At 40.6% G+C, this 21,461-nt stretch overlaps 2 protein-coding genes across 2 annotated transcripts; both read right to left on the bottom strand.

The window, feature by feature from the left end:
- Positions 1-3,238: 3,238 nt before the first annotated feature.
- LOC108095477 (ATP synthase subunit b, mitochondrial) lies at positions 3,239-4,100 on the bottom strand. Its single transcript, XM_017196591.2, has 3 exons — positions 3,966-4,100; positions 3,573-3,898; positions 3,239-3,448 (listed from the first exon to the last, which is right to left on the bottom strand). Exons 1-3 carry the CDS (start codon positions 3,979-3,981, stop codon positions 3,317-3,319), a joined length of 474 nt encoding a protein of 157 aa, XP_017052080.1. The 5' UTR covers positions 3,982-4,100; the 3' UTR covers positions 3,239-3,316.
- Positions 4,101-5,485: 1,385 nt separating this feature from the next.
- LOC108095476 (fumarylacetoacetate hydrolase domain-containing protein 2A) lies at positions 5,486-6,756 on the bottom strand. Its single transcript, XM_017196590.1, has one exon. The coding sequence runs from the start codon at positions 6,585-6,587 to the stop codon at positions 5,580-5,582; it is 1,008 nt and encodes a 335-aa protein (XP_017052079.1). The 5' UTR covers positions 6,588-6,756; the 3' UTR covers positions 5,486-5,579.
- Between the last annotated feature and the right edge of the window lie 14,705 nt (positions 6,757-21,461).

Genomic DNA, 21,461 nt, shown 5'->3' with positions numbered 1-21,461 from the left:
AAAAAACATAAACCATAATAGGAGAACCAAAGAAGTATGAAAAGAATGACAAAAACGCTGCATTTTGTTGGGCATTTTGTAAAAGTTTGAGAGCGAAGCTGAAATTGCAGCCGGGCCATGAACAATTTATTGCCCTAAGCCGATTACTGAGTGCTCCTCCTATCGCTGTCACTCCCCTTTCCGAGCTCTATATATGTATATAGTATTCCCCGATGTCCGCTAAGTAGGCAACTCGTCGCCGCTCAAAGTGGTCACATTAAGTAAGCTTAGGTCTTAGCACTATTTTTTTTTTCCATCCAGCCAACAATGTTTAGCGAGGGCTTCTGGTGCGAATGACGAAGGGTTAAGGCAATTAAAATCGAAGTCACTGGTTCAGCTTTACTTTGATTTGTTGACTGAAGTTAATTACTGATTAAATGGACTTTGACGCACTCAACTGGCTGCAGTGGCTTGGTTGGGTGTAAACTTTGTGTGGAGTATTTAGTTTCAACAGGTCTGTGAATTTATAAATCATTTTAAATATAATTGGATTATTTTGTATTAATACTAAATATGTAAATTGTTTTTTTTTTGGTGGGAATTTAGTTTTGTCGGACATCTAACAATATATCACATGCAATTTATTTTAATGGGTCAACTACTTGTTTCTTTTTATGCAATTTTCCCATAGTAGTTTCAACCAGACGCCTATCACATTAGTTTTCCAAATTATTACTGCCCATAAGGACTCTAATCTTTTGGGCACACATTATGGGACAGATCCGATCCAATTTATGTACAGGAAATGCTGGACAAATCGAAATTGAGCTGGCTCATTGAGCGCAACTGGCCAGCTGACATTGCAGGACAGTCCACCCTCATAAGGTAGCTTGATTACGATCTGTTATTGGGAAATTCCTTTATCAGAATAATTGCAAATGCTCTAGAATTGACAGGGTCAATGCATTTCGTACTTGATGCACTTGAAAAAGAAAACAAAGTGGACTTTTCAGTCCATGCGGGGCACAAAAGGATACAGCAGTTAATGCCGACTGGAAAATTATTAAAGTGCATCCGAACATAAATCTAGATTGACGCATGCGTTGAGGGAAATGGGTTTTCCATAACTGCGCAACGGCAGCTGCCACTGTTTGGCACACCCTATGGAAAAACTCGGAAGGGGAGGGGAAAAACCACCCTGATCCTGGCTTAGGGTTATGGTAAGCACCCCAGCATCATCATTATCCCGATCGAACGCAAATGTGTTAATTCTCCCCCTTGCAGACTCTGAATCCCAACGAACAGAGCTCTTATCAATCTGCCACTCGACTCTGGGCTGTATGCAACATTTGTTCACCACATGCCAGCCGTAGAAAGAACTGTCCTTCCCCTTTGCAACTTGTAATTTATGCCCCGAAAGCATCCATTATGAAAACATCAACACACATTGTGCAAATCAAGCAATTATCGCAGGAAATATTCTACATAATTATCGGGCGTTAGAGGATTTCCCTACAAGAGTTTTCCACAGGGTTCGGGTTATAGGGAAAAGGCACGCGATGGGCTTGGGTTGCTTTTGGAATTTTATTTTATTTAATGGCTGTCACAGAGGGAGACTGCGTGGGCTTAAATCCATTAGAGATCACTTAGGTACTTTTAAAAGTTATTCATATCAAGATGGGATAAGCAGGAGTCACACTGTGAGTAAATGCTTTAGTTGGAAAATTAAAGTACTTAGGCAAACAAAGGGTGGATTTCGACGACCTTATAACACGAAATTCTATGATTTTAAGAATAAAGACTTAAAATTGAACTGTTCATCTATAAATTGTGTAATTATTCTGTCAAAAACAATGCCATATACCTATTTCCAATAAAAGTATAAAATTTCTTTATAAAATCATAACGAGATGGCCAATTGACCACTACTACCACTTTGTCCAATTTATTTTTTACTTTGTCAAAGCGAGCTCTTTGGTCATGTCAGAAATTCAATTTCTCATTGTGTCAATTTGTTCATTTGAATGCCCAAAAAGGTGTGATTAATTTCCCCTAAAAACGAGAATAAAAACAAGCACAATTTTCTTTTGATGTTTCGCAGACGGCGGCGGTCAAATGTCACAACACCTACGCAAGAAAGTGCAAAGTAAACAAAGCAGGGAGCCTTTCTCTTCGGGGCCATTCAATTTGGCACCGACAGGAGCTGGCTTTTGTGTATGCAAAATACATGACAGTTAAATGAAAAGAAAATAACATTTTCCCACATTTATACCCGGAGTGTAGGAATCCTGTGCTGATTTTGACAACCTAAGTGTGGAGGAGCCAGAACTCAGAAACTCGAGGAGTTCTCCCACAGATCTCGAGCACACAAAACGTGGCCACATTTTTCTTTGAGACTCGTTTTCTTTCCCGTTTTTGTGTGTGCCCTGTGTGTGTGTTTATTTAGATTTCGTGCCTGGCAATTGGCTTTGGCCACCCGAGGGTTATCCTTTGCGGATCAAAGTTGAAATTTATACATACAAATGTCACACCTCTCAAGGATTATGTACAACAAAGCAGAAAAAAAAGGAGCCGAAAAAACAAAACAAATTTCTGCATACTTCGGCATTGACTTTGCCGGGGATATGGGATATGCTATATGGTTGGTATATGTGTCATATCCACACCGCCCGAGCCCCCCATACAAATTGTTAAAAAGATTATGTCGTGCCAGAGGAAAAACGAGAGGAAAATTTGTTTTCTTTTTGCGCTCTTTGGCATCCGTTCATTGTTGCCGCCTCTTCCTGGTCGGTTGCCTTATTTTGTTTGGCAACAGCTTTCAATGCCATGTTCTTTGGCATGTTCTGACTTCGGGTTGTTTCTTCTCTTTTGTCGGCGGGACTTGTGGTGAATATTACGACATGTTACATTTTATGTGTTTGCCCCCCATCCAGAACCTAGCTTTCGCCTAAAAAGTGGGTTTCGGTTGACGATAAAAGGTACCTCTTCTAATCTCAATGTCATTCTCGAGAATATCAAATGCTTTATGTGAAAACATAAGGCAGTGCTATTTTTAGGCCACGACTCTTAAAGGCCAAATTCTTTGACAAATTTAACATTAAATGATTACTGTAGATTTAGCAAGGCAGGGAAGGTGGCAATAAGTTGGTTCTCTCTTCACAAATTAAAAAAGAACAAAGAAACTACGTAAAAACTGTGTAAGCAGGTCAACACTTTTTTGTAGTCAATGGATAGATATATATTTAGATCTAAGGGAAGATTTTTTTCACACGATATTTTTAATTTATTTTTTTACAGATTTATATGTGTTTTTTTTTAAATACGAAAATTAAAGCATTTAGTAGGATTTTTCACGCAGAGAACTCCGATCCAAGTTTTGCCTGGTGAGAGTCTGCATCTCCTTCGAAGACGAAATAGACATTACCTTTAGTTTTTTCATGCTACTCCCCTTGATGCCAGATTCGATTTTCTGTGATATTGGGAAATTATTAGAAAAGTTTTTACAATCATCTTGAAAGTATAAAAATTTTTTAAATCTTTATTTTAGGAGTCAATATAATCCACAATTTTAGTTTTTTTATTTGTTTACTCACCTTGATCTCGCCATCAGTCCACTTGGCTATTACGGGAACAAGTTTTATCAGAGCGAAAGCGGTTATAACACCAATGGTTAGTCCAGTGCTATATCCGTCTTCCATAATTCCAAAAGTCAAACCGCTTTGCTCGTGCCTCAAGGCACAGAAGTCCCCGGAGCACAAATATGTTATAATGCCCACGCCAATTGGTCCTTTGACCCACTCCTCTGGTGGGGTTCCCAGTTGAGTTTTGCAAAGATGTCCTTGCCCTTTGATTTTGAGGGCTCCTTTAGCTGCATTGGTGGCGACCGAGCGAAAGCTGGCTAAGGTCAAAGGACGAAGGGCTGTAAAGCGCACATATAAAAGTAAAATTTAATAAAAGAATGGTTTATGTAAATACTGCACTGGTACCTGATCTTGACAACATTATTCGGATAACTAAAACGAATTTGTGTTACTTAACTTTCTCTGAAATTGTAGTGTAGTGATGCAATTATGAGTTCTAGAATATTAGTTTTACGATTGATAGCTTAGGAATGGCTTGCCGGATATATTTTGAGTTAACCTTGTAGTTTTGATTTACATACATTCTACTCTAGTTAAATGCAATTTAGTTACTTTAAAATTATTTATATTTTCCTTTAATTAAACGCCTTTGTTAACGCCAAACTAAATAGAAACTTTCGGAAAGAAGACGGCCTAGTTTTTTTCTCTAAAATAGAGGGGAAGTGAACTAAGTCCGAAGGATATCCCAAAGATACACACTTCATAGTATAAGAGGAGTTGGGCGAAATTTTGTCGCTAAGCAAACGGGAATAAAATAAAACTATCCTCAGTACTATGGCTAATTATGTGTATTTTAAGTTTTTGGCCAGCTCACTAGAAAGAAGGCCCACTCTGCACACAATGCGACAACGTCAGCGTTGAGTTGCATAATTAAAAACTTTACATTCTGCTATTTAAGTTGCCGTGCGCAAAGAAAAGATACAAAATTATGTGCCCCGCGCTACATTTTCCGCCGATTCCATCTTCCTTTTTTTTTTTTTTGCTAAGCAAATAATTGTGCGGGAGAAGGCGATGGAGATGGAGATGGAGAAGTTGGCTCTGAGGGAAAACATCTTTAAGTTGGCCAAGGCAAATAATGGCGAACGGAGGCTGAGCGGAGGCCACAAAGGACCTTTTAACGCTGCTGCAGAGCACAAATGCAGGAAACAGGATATTGGATCATTTAGCATTAAGGCGGCGTCGCCTACCGACCCGAATTCCTACCCTTCGTCCTTGCCTTCAATGCGAAACAAGTTAAGCGCAGCGCGAACAATAAAAAGGGAGCTGGATTCAAGGCTCCAAGGATCCGGGGATCCGAGGGAGCAGGAGCAGGAGCCGAAGCCGGAGCAGGGACTTTGGCAAAAGGACAAGAGCGAAACGCGTTACGCTTTAATAACTTGCCGCAGGATTAAGTCCTGTGCAATGAGATGATAATGCGCCGTGGCTTTCGCAGCGGGATTCCCCCCTTTGCCTCCTTTGTAGGCGCCCTGTTTGCGCCTTGTGACTCTCTGAGGATAATGTTGATTATGCTTGGGCGTATCATAAAAGTGTAGCCATCACCCAATCTTCGTGGCCGCCCCTTTCCCTTTTTCCAGCAAACCATCGAGGCAAACAAATTATATTACAAAATGATTTCTCCCGCTGCCATCACTCCCGCGTTGCATATTAGGATTTCAACAGAAGCTTCCTTTTGACATGGTTATCAGCCTTCTTGCTTGGCTTGGCATCAGCTCGAATTTATTGGCCAATGATGGGGATGCCGGAATTTGTGGCAAATTCGGGGACACATATGGATTTCATGAGACTTGTACTGATTCCAGCTAATTTAACACGCAGTTTTAGGAAAGTCCTCTTATTTCATTAGCAGCAATATTTAAAAATGTTAATTTAATGTTAATATTTCTCGAATTTTTTAAGTATATTCAAGATATCGAGATTCCTTTAATTAATATGAAATACGTTTTAAGAAAACTACATTAGTTAGGAATAAGGATTTACGACATTATTGCACAGTTTGCCTAAATTTTGAATTTCGCTCTCGATGAGATCGCCGGGCTTCAAAAAGCTCGACGGTTGGCGATAGGCACCCACTCCGGCAGGCGTTCCCGTGAGTATAATATCGCCCGGACAGAGAGTTAGGTATTGGGACAGGCGGTGGATGAGGAAGTCGACCTTGAATATCATATTTCTAGTGTTTCCCGTCTGGCGTTCCTCCCCGTTGACGATCGTCTTGATCCACAAATTGTTTATGTCAGGCACATGGCACCTATGCACAATCGTAGGACCCAAAGGCAAGAAAGTGTCCATCGAGTGACCACCAAACAGGGTATTCCAATCCCGGGCAACAATGTCCTGAACCACCATGAATCCGAAGACGTGATTCAGTGCCTCCTTGGGGGAGACTTCCCGGCACTTTTTGCCCATGACCACGGCCAATTGGCAACCATAATCGATGCGTTTTACCGAACTGTGAGCCTTTATGTTATCCAGAGCCCCAGTGATCGATGTGGCGAACTTGACATGAAAGCTGGGTTTCTTTGGAATGGAGATGTGCTGTTCGTCACAGCTATCCCTATAGTTGCAATCGACGCCGATGATCTTTCCCGGCGAATCGATGGGCGGCAGGAGGTGGAGATTCACATCATCCACTTCCTCGACATTCATAAAGTGCACACTGTCCAGCAGACTGTCCATACAATATCTCTGGTTGATGAAGTCCATCATGTTGGGAGCGGCACAGGTGAGACTCGATAGCTCCACCATCTTGCTGCCATCCTCGGAAACCATTCCCAATCTCTTGATATGCTCATTTTCCCGGCGATACTGCATAAATCTGCATTTTGGAAGTACTTGCTCACTCTGCTTAGTGGCCTCCAATGCGGTATTTGGATTGTTCGTCTGCAGATGCCGCAAAATGTTAAATTGCGAATGACGATCTGCTCGTGGGCGACACCATTTGGGGAAGTAAGTTCGAAGGATGTGCATCATATTCGCGTTTCCTAGAAAGGTATTGGTATAATTTGGAAAATCCACGTTCTCTTAACTAAAGTTTAATAATTTTGAGCTTGCGTCTACTTGAATGAAAAATAAGCCTTTTATAAACTTCTTGTATAAAACAATTAAGTGTGACTGAACTACAAATAAATTATAAATGAAGTTTGACCAGATCAAAAAGCAGCCTACTTGATAAATGTGAAGGTATTTGAAAAATTTTAAGTCACAAATTTAAACATATATAGAGTTAAGGAGTCAGTAAAAAATTAATTTTATTACCTCCAAAATTAAAACCCCAAAACAAAACCTTACAAATTGTTTCCGCATTTTTCTTTTACACATTGGTAAAGGAAAAAGGAGGCAGTGCCATCTTAAATACCGAATGTTTAATATAAAATAAAAGTCAAAGCGACAAAGACGTCAATTTCTAGCAACACATCCTTAAAGTGCGGGCATCCCAACCCAAAATGTCATAAACGCATCATAAAATAAATAATAAACATACACGGTCGCAATTCGCCTTGCCCTTCGCTTCTGGAACCGTGTGAGCTTATTATTTCTTTTATTTACATAATGTATCCATCCAGGCCTGTTTTTCCTCTTGTGTGCAATTTACATAACACGCCAACAAATTTCCCTGTGTTGATCATCTTGGGGGCGTCGGGGGCGTGGTTTATGTGTGCTTTGTCTTATTTGTTTTTATACGCCAAACATTTGGCGGCTTTTATGAGAGTGGGAGGTCATGAGGTTTGATTGGCCTGGTGTAGTTCAGTTCGGGGTGTTCATGGATTTACTTGATGGGCAAACCATAAAATTAGTTGAGAGGAGAAAGTCATTATTCCTGGGTGCGAGAAGGGGGGATATGTCTTTATTAATAGCTTAAAGGCTTTGGGGGGGATTTCGTGGTTTGTGTGGCGCCAGATAAAAACCTCCTTTTGAATTGAGTTTAACGGTAGAATAAATCAAACAACTTTAAAATTTCAAAAGATGTACGGATACATAACTCATATTCGTAGACTTTTAGATTGGAAATGAGAGTAATATCTGTTTTAAATATTTTTTGATCTAGATAAGTACATTATCCTGACCAAAATCAATGGGTAACCTCATCTTTACTTTAGATTTGCAAACTCTGGCCCTAAGTGGAATATTCAATTTAAATAAATACTTATCGTCTGGTTGTTTTCTTTTATCGGCTTTAATAATGCCACCGAATCGGTAAGCGAAAACAAAAACAGGATTTATCTGTTGTGCCTGAAAATTGGATTAGGTCAGGGGTACCTTCCACCAGGGGTGGATGCCACACGCTCCACTGACTCTAGCCAACTGCAAATGCAACTGCAAATGGATGTGAAAGTGGATGTGGAACTGGGAAGGCTGCAGCCTTGAGAGGATTCTGCCGGGATTCGTGCCGCAATTGTCCTGGTCTGTATCAAGGCTAGTATCTCCATCTGTATCGCTTACATGTCTACTTGACAAGGTCCTCGTTGGCTTGTTTGGTGTGTTCTTCTGTGTGTGTGTGTGCGAGTTTGATTATTTGCCAGGATAACATCAACACACCGAGTTGAGGTTAACAGCTGTCCGAAACAATGTGAGGCAGTGTCCCCTCCTTGATCCTTGTTTTCATTGCGTTTTGATTGGATTTTTCTACGGCCTTCTGTTGCCTCAATTAAGCCGCAGTGGCACCACCTTCTCCTCCTCCACCTTCAAACCCGCTGCTCTTGGCTTGTTTTGATATTTTATTGCCGTCGCAATGTTTGTTTATTTTTGACGCCGCCATCAAACTGCAGTGCGGCATGGCCTTCCCAATCTCCTCCCACTTTTCTTTTCGGGTGTACTTTTTGTCCGGCTGTCAATATGTCAATTTCCCTGCCATTCTGACTGCTGCTCCTTTTCATGCTTTCTATGACAGAAATTAAGTTCGCATTGTCGTCGTGAGTTCTGCGTTTCGCATTCATTTTCTGGCTCGATTTGATTCTATTTTGATGCCCGGTCGTTCGCCATTTTTCCTCCCATACATATATGTTCTCGATTTGTGTTTTTCGCCAGATCGGTGGTGGATATTCGTGGTTCAATGTTCGATTCTATTGCGGCAACATTATATTTTTATTAAATGCAATCAGCAATTTTCGTCCTTTTGTGTCCTTTTGATGGCTTTGATGGCCTCACAGCTTGATTAGAATTGTTTAGGCAATTAAATTCATATGTTTGATTTTCGTTTCCAATTTTTTCTGTAATTTCCGGAGCGTTTTCTCTTTTAGCAGATTGCTTTGTGCGGGCTCTAAATTTTCGATGATGGGGGTACAGTTTTTCCGGCAGTCAAACAGTGCGTATTGTATGGTATAAAAAACACAAGAAGGGGTTGTAAATTGCACCACAAAATATTATTTAATATTTGTGGATTTCGATTTCTTTATTAGGAAAATCATTCGCTATTGTGTTGTAGCTGAACTCAAGAATTAAAAGCAAATTCATGGGATATTTAAAAAGTAAATCAAAGTAGTTCGTAGGATTATTTTTATATAACGTAGTATTGTTATTATTTTTAATTTTTGATTATTTATTTGTGGAACCAATCCAAGCTAAGTCTTAAATTCGTTCAGATTTTAAGGAGGTTAGCATCAGTTGGTCACGATTTTTTTTTGGGAAAACGATGCCTGGCAAATTTGCAAATAGAAGGCATTTAATTGCAAATGGTTTTATTCGGAGGCGATTTGCATGCGACAAAAAGCCACCATCGAGTGAGCGTATTAAAATGAAGGAAGTGCCGGCAGATTGGAGCGACTTAAACGGCGGCCCGATCATAAATCCTTGAGTGCTGGAGAGCGGTGGGAGCTATGTGGTTTAATGGATTGAGGATGAAGTCGAGGGAGCTGAGTCGAGGGGAAACTGGCCACAATTTCCGCTTTCCGGTTGCAGCAAAAGCAGCAGCGCCTGCAGCTCAGATTCACTTTTTTGCGCGCAGCCAACAACTGCAACAACAAGGCGAAACATTTTGCGGTTTCTGGGGTGCATGCCCCGCAGAAAACCCCTCGCCAACATCGCCATCGAGCTACCACAACGCATGCATAAATTATTATTTCCTCGACTCGCCCGCCACTTGCTGCCAAATGTTGCTGCAACATTTCTTGTTGGCCGCTCTCGTTCTTTTCAGCGTTTTGCATATACCATATAGCCCTGCAAGGAAGTTGGGTATGTGGAGTATGTGATTGCAGTGGAAAGATAATCAAAAGTTGGGGAGCTTCGAGCTCCGAGCGGAAGAGGTCAGCTTCCTTGTAGTGTTAAGAATTTAAGGCTTGTGTTTGTGTGATGAAGTTAGTACCTGTAGAGAATGTTAAACTTTCAGTTTATTACAGCAAAACATATATTTATTTAGCTTTTCAAAATTGTGGCTTACAAAATTGATCTGAATATAATTTAAAATTTATATCATAATTTAAATTATGTGCTCATGGATATCAAAATTGTAACATGTTGAAAATATCATTTATTTCTTTTTATAAATTTATACAAAACGGTTATCCAAATAATACATTTTTCGATGTTAATGTTTCAAAGAAAGAGCTCTTAAAATATTGGATAAAATTACCTTAAAAAATTACAAACCTTTTCACTTATGACTTCATATTATGAAACCTTGTAGTTCATATTTTAGTAAATTATCCTTTCATCCCATTAAAGTGTAACGCCACTTCGGATACCACCCCTCCAATAACTTTATCTCTGTGCGATTCAGTCTTCCTGCAGTCCCCGATTCCGGGTTTTCTCATCGGTACGTCATTGCTTCGCCTGCGAATGACATTTGGAAGTGGTTTGGTTGTCCCAGTTCCTGCCCCCCGCCTCCTCCAACCCACCGCACCGCGCCCCTTTTAGCGCTGCAAGTGCCACGCCCACGCCGGCAACCCTTGGGTGTTCGTAGGAGCAGCAAAAAAAAGAACACAAACATATTTGAACGCTTTTGTTTTGCATTTTTATTACACACACACACACACACTTTGGCTGGCACATAAACAAAAATTCGTTTTGTGGTTTTTATCACGCACAGACAACGGAGCAGCTTCTCCCACAACAGAAAGTTCCTTCCACAACAATCCTGCCCCTGCCCCTGCCACTCAACCCATCGAGCAAACTGCTTTAATTGGAGTCGATGGTGTTATTTATATAAATGTTTGCCATTTCTCTTCGTTCGCCCAGTTTGCATTTCATTTTTTTGGCAGTTTAAATTGTAGGCGTCATGTGATATATTGGCCATCGGTCCTTGGATTTTGGCCCTGCGTTTCCGAGTTCGAGCTCCACCAGCTCCTCAGCTGACCTTGTTCTGCATTTTATTTTCCCTTTTTACTGCTCTTTGTTGTTTGGCCGAAAGTGCTTTATGTGATGTTTAAAGTTGAATATATGGCTGACAGGACATTAAAGTGTGTTTTGCGATGTGGTGACCCATAAAAGATATGCGATATTCTTATCCCAGGCGGCAGCAGAGGTGTGGCTTTCAGGATTTTCGTATACATTGGCAGGCTGGTAATTGTTGACAGCTTGGATATTCATTTGCTGACCAATTACTTTAGACTATTAGGCTGAGGTCAGAGTTTCACATGAATTTAAAAACTGTATTAGGTTGTTAAGCCTTGACAAAGAACATGTGTACACTTTTTAAACGAAGAAATTTAATCTACTCAAAAGAATATTGCATTGCTAGAGAATAATATTCAAACAATTTTTAAACATTTTCTTGAGTTGAGTTTTTGTTGATAAACAAAACAGAGATTCTAAATAAGGAGAAAATTAAATTTAAAGCAAAGTTTGCTTACTAAAATACAGAGTTTAAGCAAGAGTTTTAAATTGATAGACTTTAAAATCAATTTTATATCAGTACCACAGTTTAACAATAAATCAAATATTAAAAACCTATTATTAAAAGTACCATTTATCCTCAAGGTGTTAGATAATCTACCACCTGCTCGGGCGAATCCAATCTCCATTTCCTTTCTGCAGCCGCAAGTCCTTCGGATTGCCTGCAATGACCTCCAAGGAGGCTGGCCCAATGTCAAGGGTACCTGGGGCAAACGTCTCCCATGTGCTCTCGGTCCCATTAGCTCCCTTCAAAGAGGAGCCAGCCATAAAACCGTGAAATCACATACAAAGTGCATTTAACGCCCTACATCAAAAATAAGAAGAAAAAAAACACAAGGAAAAGCGAGTGAAGGAAAAAAACATTTTGGTTTTAATTAAAGAATAGGAAGGAATAACAAAAAAGAAATGTGTAGCGCACATATTTTAATTTAATGTTAGCTGGGGGGGGACCCAGTAAGTACTTCCGTTTACAGCTAGACGTGCCGTGCCCCAAAGTACACACACATGTGTGTGTGGCCTCTCCAATGTCATTGCCACAAACAATGGCAACAAATTCTCGACTCAATTTCAGAAAATGATTTAACGACTCCGTTTGAGCATGAAATTGCAAGGAAGTACAGGGAGTACATGATGCTCCCCGATTCCCGGCTTTAGGCTTATTTCGAGACGAGTGTTTTAAATGGGGAGCTACAAAACAAAAAAACAAAAAAAAAAAGAGACGAAGAAAATTAAGGGAATGTCCTAGGTTCTAGGACAAAAGCCATTCAGCAGCGGCAGGAACTTTATCACTAAGTGGGAAAATCTGTAGGATTTTTTAAGTGCTGCCTACATGCCATGGCGATGGCGATGGCGATGGCAATGGAGATTGAGTTGTGGGGCAAAGGAAGAGCATCTTCTATTGTCCTGCGACGACAACTCCCCGGGTTTCAAGTTCGCTCTGTCTAGGGACGACCCGTTTTTCGCTTTGTATACCGCTTTGTTTTCCTGTTTTCAAGGTGTGCTAAGGAGGCGTGAGCACCAAACATTTTCATTTACTTTGCGTTTTTAATCACGGTTAAAGGATATGTCTGACAAACGCTCGTTATTATATAGACGAGCTGTCTGTCTGTCCCTCCGTTGGTCTGTCTGTCTGTCTGGGCAGGATGTCAACGCAAATTCAAGTGAAATGATGCACAAGACAGTGGCAGCAAAGCGAAAACGATGAGGAAATAGAAGAGAGGACAAGAAAAGGATTGCTACCGGATGAATGCACTTCATTTGAAGTAGAAGAAAAGGAATGAAGGTCTCATTGTTAGTCAGTGCCAGGATATGCCAGGATATCCCAGGAGCCTTCTTCTACGCCGAGGGCAGCGCCCAAGTCAAGCCCAAAGGATTAGAGCGAGGGGTGTGCTCTGCCGTTGATTTTTCGCATCCATCTTCGATGATCATGTTTTGGCATATTTGTGGCTTAGACTCAAAGGGTAGTGGCTTTGTATCCTCCTCAGGGATTGGAGTTCTGGTGAAAGGTTTGGTTTTAAAATTTAAGGTGGACTTAGGAAGGACTCTAGGAAGTGGTTAAATTTCGCTTGAAGACGTTGACATTTACAGTTTCAAAGTCTTAGGGGAAGTTTCAAAAGTAATATCAGTAGTAATTATTATTTAATAATAGTTTACTAAAAGCAAAAATTAATAAGATGGAATTTTTTTTTGAAATTATTTAAAACATTTTGAAGCCTTGAAATTGTTAATTCTTATCGAACAACTGATCAATATTGATGGTAAATATTATAACAGTGAATGATGAGAACACAAAAATCAATATTGTTCCAACAAAAGATGCCAAAGTTAGTCATCACATCAGACAAAATCTTCGTATCTTAGATCTTTGACTAAAAACCACCCAGCAATCAAAAGAACCAAAAACATACCCACATCTTTTCGCCGTCTAAAGAAGATATCAAAATCATATTTTCCATCTCAGATAGATCACCTTAGATAGAAACACATCTTTGTTCCTTTCGATATTGATCGTTCGAGTGAAAAAGGAGAGAAAAGGATTAAAAGGCTTAGGGGTGTGTGCCCGTATGCATGATCCTGATGATGTTTTGTCATTTCTGGTGACTGGCAGTCAAAGGTTAGCCAAACGAAGAACAATACCAAGAACATTCGGTGGAAAACCACAGCTAGCGGTACCTTAAAATTTTCCGACTTCCAGCTGTTTTCCACGGCGGTGATGAAGTTGTTCGCTCGCCTCAAAGAACTTTTTGAAGACGCCGCTGCCGCAGAGTCATTAATTTCGAGATGGCAGGAGAGAACTTTCAACAACTTGTTGTCGCCGCTGGTCAGGGTCGCATCTTTGAGCTCGTTTCTTTTCCATTCCCAGAGAACCAAACGTTGCCTCACCCCCTTGCATTTCTATCTAATTAAAACAGGTGTTTTAATTATTGCCGCAATTTAATTTCCGTCAGTGTACGCAACTCCGTGTTCTTTTTCTCGAACGTTTGTTGTTCCTGCGGCTCATAAACGCCCTGGCCTGGCCACTTGGCACATTTTACGAGCTAAGACCCATTAAAAACTGTTGCACTTTCCTCACCCAAGTCGCTCATTAGGAATAGTTCCAGCCATGCCTTGCTCTAGATATGATTAATTTTGTTTTCTGTTTATTAGACTCGTAAAAATGGCAACAGAGACGAAGGGTCCACCGCTCTTTATTACTTTGTTTAACAGTTTTTTATAGTAATTAAATGTAGAACTTTCTGTATTCCTATTGTGTTAATTAGAAGCTTAAATGCTTACAAAAAGTAGCTTTAATCTTGTAAGTGTACCACTATTTAATTAAATTTAAAGAATTTCATACTCACCTCGCGTTTCACAATAAATTAAATTCGAACCCATTTGTTAATTACATTCCATTAACTCATCTTTCCTGTTGACACAAGCATAACAACCCAATACTCTTTCGTCCAACCCTTTTCCAACCCATTATCATCGTTATGGAAATAAACTTTGTTGCAGGGCAGAAAATTCCTCACGTAATTACATTGTCAGGGGGAGTGTGCGAGAGTTCAATCAGTTGTTATTCTTTCTGGTCCTAATCAATTTTTGAAGACATAACAAACGAAAAACCAACACTTCCCCGTAGCATTTCATACTTAATCAGGTAATAATAACATAAATTAAATAAACAGCGGATGGGATCCAGAGAAAGGGGAGAACTTTTATTTTCTCAGAGATGAAATGGGGAAACGATGGCGTTGGCGATGACGGTGTGTGTTAAATTTCACGCGTTACATTTAAAGCATCCCAACAAGTCGCACAATAACAAAGTAACCAGCTGCCGGCTGACTGGTTGGTTGGTCCGAGCCCAGACCAAAAACCCGATCCAAGATATCCAGAATATTGCAAGTTCATTATACAAACACCAATCAAACATCGATGGGTGATCGGGGTGCTGAGGGGCAGTTGGAGCAGGTATGAAAATCCAATTAAAGCCGTCAGGCAAATCGGGCCGCAACAGTTGTTGAAGGGAAAACTGCAACCTCACCGCACACACTTCTTACTCAATTAGAACAGAAAATTCGAAGGAAATGTGTGCGATGGTCTCTCCTCTTTCTCTCTGTGTGTGTGTATGTGCTTTGCTAACAAAAATAAATACGGAATCGGGAAAACGTAGGCAGGTCCACCGGCCACGATTCTGCCCATAATTTCGACTCCGACTCCAACTCCAATTCCAAAACTCTGACTTTGAATCTGCGGCCGACTCCTGCTGCCATGTCGATTTTTCCTCCTAAAAGGCTTGAGTTGATTTTCAAGTGGCCCGGCAACTGTGGCACTTGAAATGTTGTTTCTTTCCCTCTTTTTGGCATTCTTCACCTGTCAAGGTGAGGCGGTAGTTTGGACGCTCTCGGACTCCGGGCTCTGGATCCGACTTGCGACTCCGACTCCGATTCCGAGTCGGGAAGTGCAATAAGAACGTCTAAAACCTCACACTTCAAAACTTTAGCCGAAACATCAAAGTTGACGTACACAATGGCCATTGATGTGATACAACTCGAGTGCAAAGAAAACAAAACACGAAACCCTAGTAGTCTTCTTGGTCTTGTGCCCGGGGAGCTCCATCGTCTGGCTGGAAGAAGTGGGAGCCGAAGTGGGATACTCGCCGACACAGAGTCAGTCTGTTGTCGTCGCAGTCGTCTTCGTTGGCGGTGGCTTCAATGTTGTGTCGTCAGCCTCAACAAGCGTAAAATATTCTCAGAATTGCAACAACTTTGGCTCCGGCTTCAGCAACAGCCTTTTGGCAACATTTCGATGGCAACAGGAGCGTCTCAGCACGAGAAGCTTAGAGTAATTCGCCCCACGTTGGGCGCCAAATACTGGAGTAATGCTTCAGAAGCTTGGCTAATTTGAACATATTAGTAAAACCAATTTCTTAACGATAAAAGAATTAATAAGAAATATAGTTGGAAGATTTCCTAAATTTAAAAAATAATTTTTAAGAATCTTCTGTTATGTATTATAATGCTTATAATTTAACTATTAATGCTTAGATTTTGTTGGCATAGGACTTTTGAATGTTTTCTTTTTTAACGTACTTCAAATTATGGCATTCCAACATAGACCTATTTTTACTCTCCTCTTCCTCTAAAATACTTCTTGGGGTTATCTGAAGTATGGATTGAGTTCATGGAATTTCATAATAATTAATTAAGGGCTATTCGAACCTCTAAGGGCTCGTTTAGCAAATCCTGGGAATTGCCTGAAGTGGTTTTGCCCATCTCTCTTTAGTCGTGGCCTCCCAGTATTGTCGACCCCATTCCCACATTAACCGCTACCGTTTCATTACCGAAAATCTTCTCTTCCTGCATTAGAACAACAATCGATGGACGACAACGACGTCGACAACATGGATGGCCGGCTATAGCACGATGTCTCCCCAACTCCTCCCTCGGACTTCCAGGTTCTAAGCAGAGCCTACTTGCTCCATCTCCATCTGAGCACTTAACATTTTCGGCTTCGGTTGCATGTTTCGTCGTGTGCTGAATGTTGCATAAATAAAGCGCAGATCACACGCAAACAAAGCAGCAGCAGCAACCGTAGCAATAGCAATACAGTGGAACCACCACAACGAACGAACGAACGGACAGTGACACGGACACGGACAACACGGACAACATCAAAGTGTTGACTTGACATTTTGAACGACATTTTAACCTGTTTAGCAGCAGCAGCAACAGCGGCGTCCAAGCCGAGTCCGCAGCCTTAGTCCAGAGTTGGTTCAGGCCATAGCAATGGCCATAGCCATAGCCGTAGCCAAAACCAAACCAAACAAGCGTGGCCAAAGCCAAGTCAGCGTGCCATGCCAGTTGGTCGCATCATAGCCGAAAGTTGGCAAGGGGGTGGATCCCTGGTTAATGGGGGATTAGTGGGGCATCGACGGGGGCCACGGGGTCTAAAAGGGGCCCAAATGAGACCAGCGAAGCAAACAACATGCCATGCTGCAATCCGAGTGACTGCACGCTGTTTGTCAATGCCCTTTCCCTCGACTAAGCGAGCAAAATCACACGGACTGTAGCGGTAAATGCTCTGACCACTCGCAGTGTCCATTGCTTCATATTTTAAATTACCTAACCATACATTTTGCAGATGAAATAGATTACAAATAGCTAGCTGGGTTTAAAGTGCAGTATCATATAGCATTGGTAACTTATTTTGTTTGGTTAATTTAACACAATTAATTTCTGAATTACAAATATGATAATTGTGGTAATTGATTCGTAATCGGAGCAGAAAAATAATACAAAATATTTTGAAGAATATTTTGGTTTACATTTGAACTTACTATTATTTTATTATAATTTTATTTGATATTAGAACTCTGATATTCTATTTTGAACTGACTTAAACTTTATCTTAGCAAAAATAAGTTAGGGTATTCAAGGTGCCATATTTAAACCCCGGACTTACCTTGTTCTCGCTGTTGTTGCTGCTCGAAGTACGGCTGCGGCTTCTGCTGTACGAGAAGTCCGGCGATGATGACGCCGATTCGTTTTGGGCCATGTTCTTGACTCGCCTGGCTGGCTGACTGGCTGGCTGGCTGTTGGTTTGCGAGCTGGTTACGCCGCTGGGTCGTTGGGCTGTGTTTAAGCTGTTGTTAATTTTCCTAAAATCAAAGCAGAAAATGCACAGGAAATGTAAACCGTTCTGTGGTAATACGAAAACACGTCGACAAACTGGAACGCTTTTCAAGAAATCGCATTACAGTCTTTGGCCCTTGGCCATGTTTGGCCAAGGCACACAAAGTGCAGCGCTTAATGGCCGCCTTTATGTGTTCATCTGCTTAAGTCAAATTAAAATATTAAAATTTATGAACGTCTCTGGGCAAATGTTTGCCCGGTCCTGATTAAACCCCCTAAACGAAACGAAAAAAAATGAAAAACGAAAGAAAAGCGAATCTTGCAACGTGCATCTCGCTGTTTCGCAGAGTAGGAGGAGGAGGAGCACCGGGCAGTGAAACCTGCTTAAAACGAAACCTGTCTTCCGCCTCTGATGTGGCTCAGATGATAAATAATCCACGCAAATCCCTCGCGTTTCGCCCCACCTGCACCATTGCTCATCCGGCAGGTGCAAATCGCATGTGACAGCCAGACACTTAACTTTTGCTGCTCTCCAAGTGGCTCGAAAGTACTCGAGAGCTTGGAGTTCTGCCCTGCTGCTGCTGCTGCTGGGGTATCGGGCCCAAGTTTCGTGGCCCTCTGTTCTGGCCTAATGCAAACACGTAAGCCAAAAGCTGACCAGGTCGAGTCCGCACTCTCTGGTCTGCGGAGCCTTCGCTCAGCCCGGTCATTTTTTATCGCATGTTAATCACAACCTTGTGGAACTTTGTTTACCTTCCCTGCCACCTGGCGAAGCCCTTTCTGTTGTGTGGAATGCTCCTTGTGTATTTATGGCTACACTCTTGCCAAGAGGTACTTTGTATTCATGGCAATTTAAATATGGATTAAAACAAGCTAACGTATTAGTGGGTGGAAAAACTATCCCTTAAAATTTAACGGAAAAACTAACCCCTGATGTAAACAGAAAAGTTGCATATTTTTATTTTTGGTATAAACAAATTTATAATTTTTTAAATATTCTCCGAAAATCCCAAATTACTTAAGCAGTAATAAAACCTATAATATAAAATTTTGGTACATTTAGAAATAAGTAGTATTAAATATTCGTGAAATGTTTATTAACTTTTAAAGTATTCATTCACATAACACTTTGCAAATAAATACTTTTCTATAAATACTCAAGTTCAAATACTCAAGCACAATATTTTTGTTACTTAATATTCTTGTTTAAATAACATTTTGGAAATAAACAAAGTTTCCTTATTTCTACATATGTTACATCATCGTTTTTCCCTAGACAGAGTATTCCATGGCTCAGCTAACCAGACTTAATCCCATGTTTGTTTTCTTTTTTTTTTCTGTATGCATATTTTCAGCTGGCTTGGCCGTGCTTCTCATAGACTTGAGCCTGGTCTAAGTGAATGCAATTAAAATTGACGTTAATCTGCTGGAATTCTGATGTTTTGTCATGTTTGCGCGCTAAAGATGTTATTTTGTTTTGACATGCTCTTGGCCAAAGCCAGTTCGGTTTGCCATGTAACCAGCAGCCAGGTTCTGTTCGTTTTGGCCAGGATGGAATTCAGACTCAGGCCAGGCAACAAAATCCACAAAGGCAGCAAGGAGTCGTTCCGGACTCGAGACTCTCGACATCCCAACAACCCAACAACCGAACATCCCAACATCCCAACTTCCAACTCTGTGTTGTCGTGTACATGTAGATCAATCTATCTAACTAACGCGCCTGGTGTTTGCTGGCCAACCGACTAGGAGTCTTAGCCATGGCTTGTTATTTAAATTGTTATATTATTTGTGGCTGGCTGAGCTTGGGAACCCTGGGAGTCGCCTCAGCTCGTCTCTCTGGCTTGTTATGGCTTAACTTTAATCGAATTCGTCTGGCGTCGGTGTTTGCCGGATTGCTGGTCTGCTGTTTGCTGGCAGGAGTATCTTTTGGTCTCTCGTCTCTGGTCTGCTTGCCCTTTTATGGCCTGTTTTGTAGTGGCTTAAAGACATGCAGTTAATGTTTATGATTGCTTGCTCAAATCACTTATTAAATGGTTTTCCCAGCTTCTTTTATTGTTTAGCTATAAATAAACTATGGCGCAGCGATTAAGATTATCCGGTCAGTGTAAAGTTAAATTTTAGAAATAGGGATCAGATGTCTGACATATAAAGACTTTAGATTAAAGAAATTAAATGCTTAATCTGCTATAAAAAAATTTAAATAAAATCTTCGAACATAATTATAATAGTTTTACTACCCAACAAAAAGTTTTGAAGAACATGAACTCCATTCCAATTGTTTTCTCAATAATTCATTAAAAATACCCCCGCCAGATTGTTGGCTCCATTTAGTAACCCTCCCTTTCCGCAAAACTTAGTACATTTGTATTACCCGGGAGACAATTCTTGGACCACACATTTCACTAAGGTTGCCAAAAAAGGAGCACAAAAACTGGAGGAAAAGAAAGCGGAGCTGGGCAGCTATAAATCTCATGCTACTATCTCCAATGCACACACACTTTTAGCCATTATTACTGCAACATTAAGACACCCAAATGGCCAGGCTTTTGTTGGCAGATCCCAAAGCCAGATGCCAGGCCATAACTGCCATTAACATTGGCACTTAATTTACTTTTAGCCAAAAACCGAAAACCAAAACAAACGCAAACAGACAAACAGAAGCGAATACACAACACAAAATGACGCACTGCTATCTTATTATATTTGGCCAACAATAAGGAGCCACGGAAAAGTACAATGAAAATAAAAAATATACACAGGGGGAACAACAATTAAAACCATTTTCGAGCAAGCAAACAAATGGCGGAGAATGGGAAAAAGTCGCATTCCCATTGTCCGGCAAACCTCCTGCGCTTATTTATTGGCGTCCTGTCCAGTTTTTGGCCATTGTTTGCTGCAGGGGGAGAAACGAGGCCAAGAAAAGGAAAGTAAACCAGGCAAAAAGGCCACCAAATAGGATAGAAAGAAAGTAGCTCAATCTCCTTCATTCCTTCGATATCTTAACAATTTTCAATTTTAGCTTTTGTTCTCTAAAGCAAACAATACGAGAAACAAGCTGAAATGGTGGCGGAAAGAAGGTTTGAACTAGAAAGTACCCATTAAACTATTTAATGCTCAGAAAAAAAATTTATTAATGTATAAGTCATTAAGAAATGCATGGTTTTTTACCTTCTCTTGAAATAATCTAACACTAAGCACTATATAAAACTTGTTTTCAAAAATTGATTACATATTTTATCAAGTGTTTTATAGAAATTATACACCCAATTTCTAATGAGTATTATTCCAGGGGGAGAACTAAATCGAAGTGCCTTTATCCTCTTCATCACGACCTTTTTCAACGTCCTTTAAACATTCTGCGGTAGGTCCTTTCTCCCTTTTCTTGACCATCACTTGATTTTAATTTAATTTGATTGCATTTCTAAAGCAATTTCAATTCCACTTTAATTTCTATTTTAGAACCCATAAATAATTGTCAGAGCGCGCAGGCGTGAATGCCTCACCTCCCGCCACCTTATTACCCCTTTGTTCGTGCTCCCCAAAAATAAAACTCATAATTTTTGTCAAATTCAAATGGTAGGTTCTATATATAGTATAGAGGGGAAGGGAATGCTAGTTGGGGGGAAACTCCAAATTGATTTCCGGTGGAGTTCTGAGCTCGTTGCGCTTCGTCGCCGAAAGCCAGGCGTTAATGAGCTGCAGCATGCGCCGTTGAGTATCTGACAGATACTTTCTGCCATTGTCGAATGCTTGTCATGCTTCAATGAGGGCTAGCCAAAAGAAATTTTCATAATTTCCCTCATAGAGAAAAAAGGTTTGGTTGCTGTTTGTTGAATTAAAATGTAATTTTTAATTAAACTCACTTAAAAGTTATTGTTCATTGAATCGAATTTACAGGAGGCAT

This window comes from Drosophila ficusphila, unplaced genomic scaffold (assembly GCF_018152265.1).
Source record: "Drosophila ficusphila isolate 14025-0441.05 unplaced genomic scaffold, ASM1815226v1 contig_286, whole genome shotgun sequence".
NCBI lineage: Eukaryota > Metazoa > Arthropoda > Insecta > Diptera > Drosophilidae > Drosophila > Drosophila ficusphila.
The sequence above is the reverse complement of the archived record's forward strand: the minus strand, read 5'-3'. Positions and strand labels throughout refer to the sequence as shown.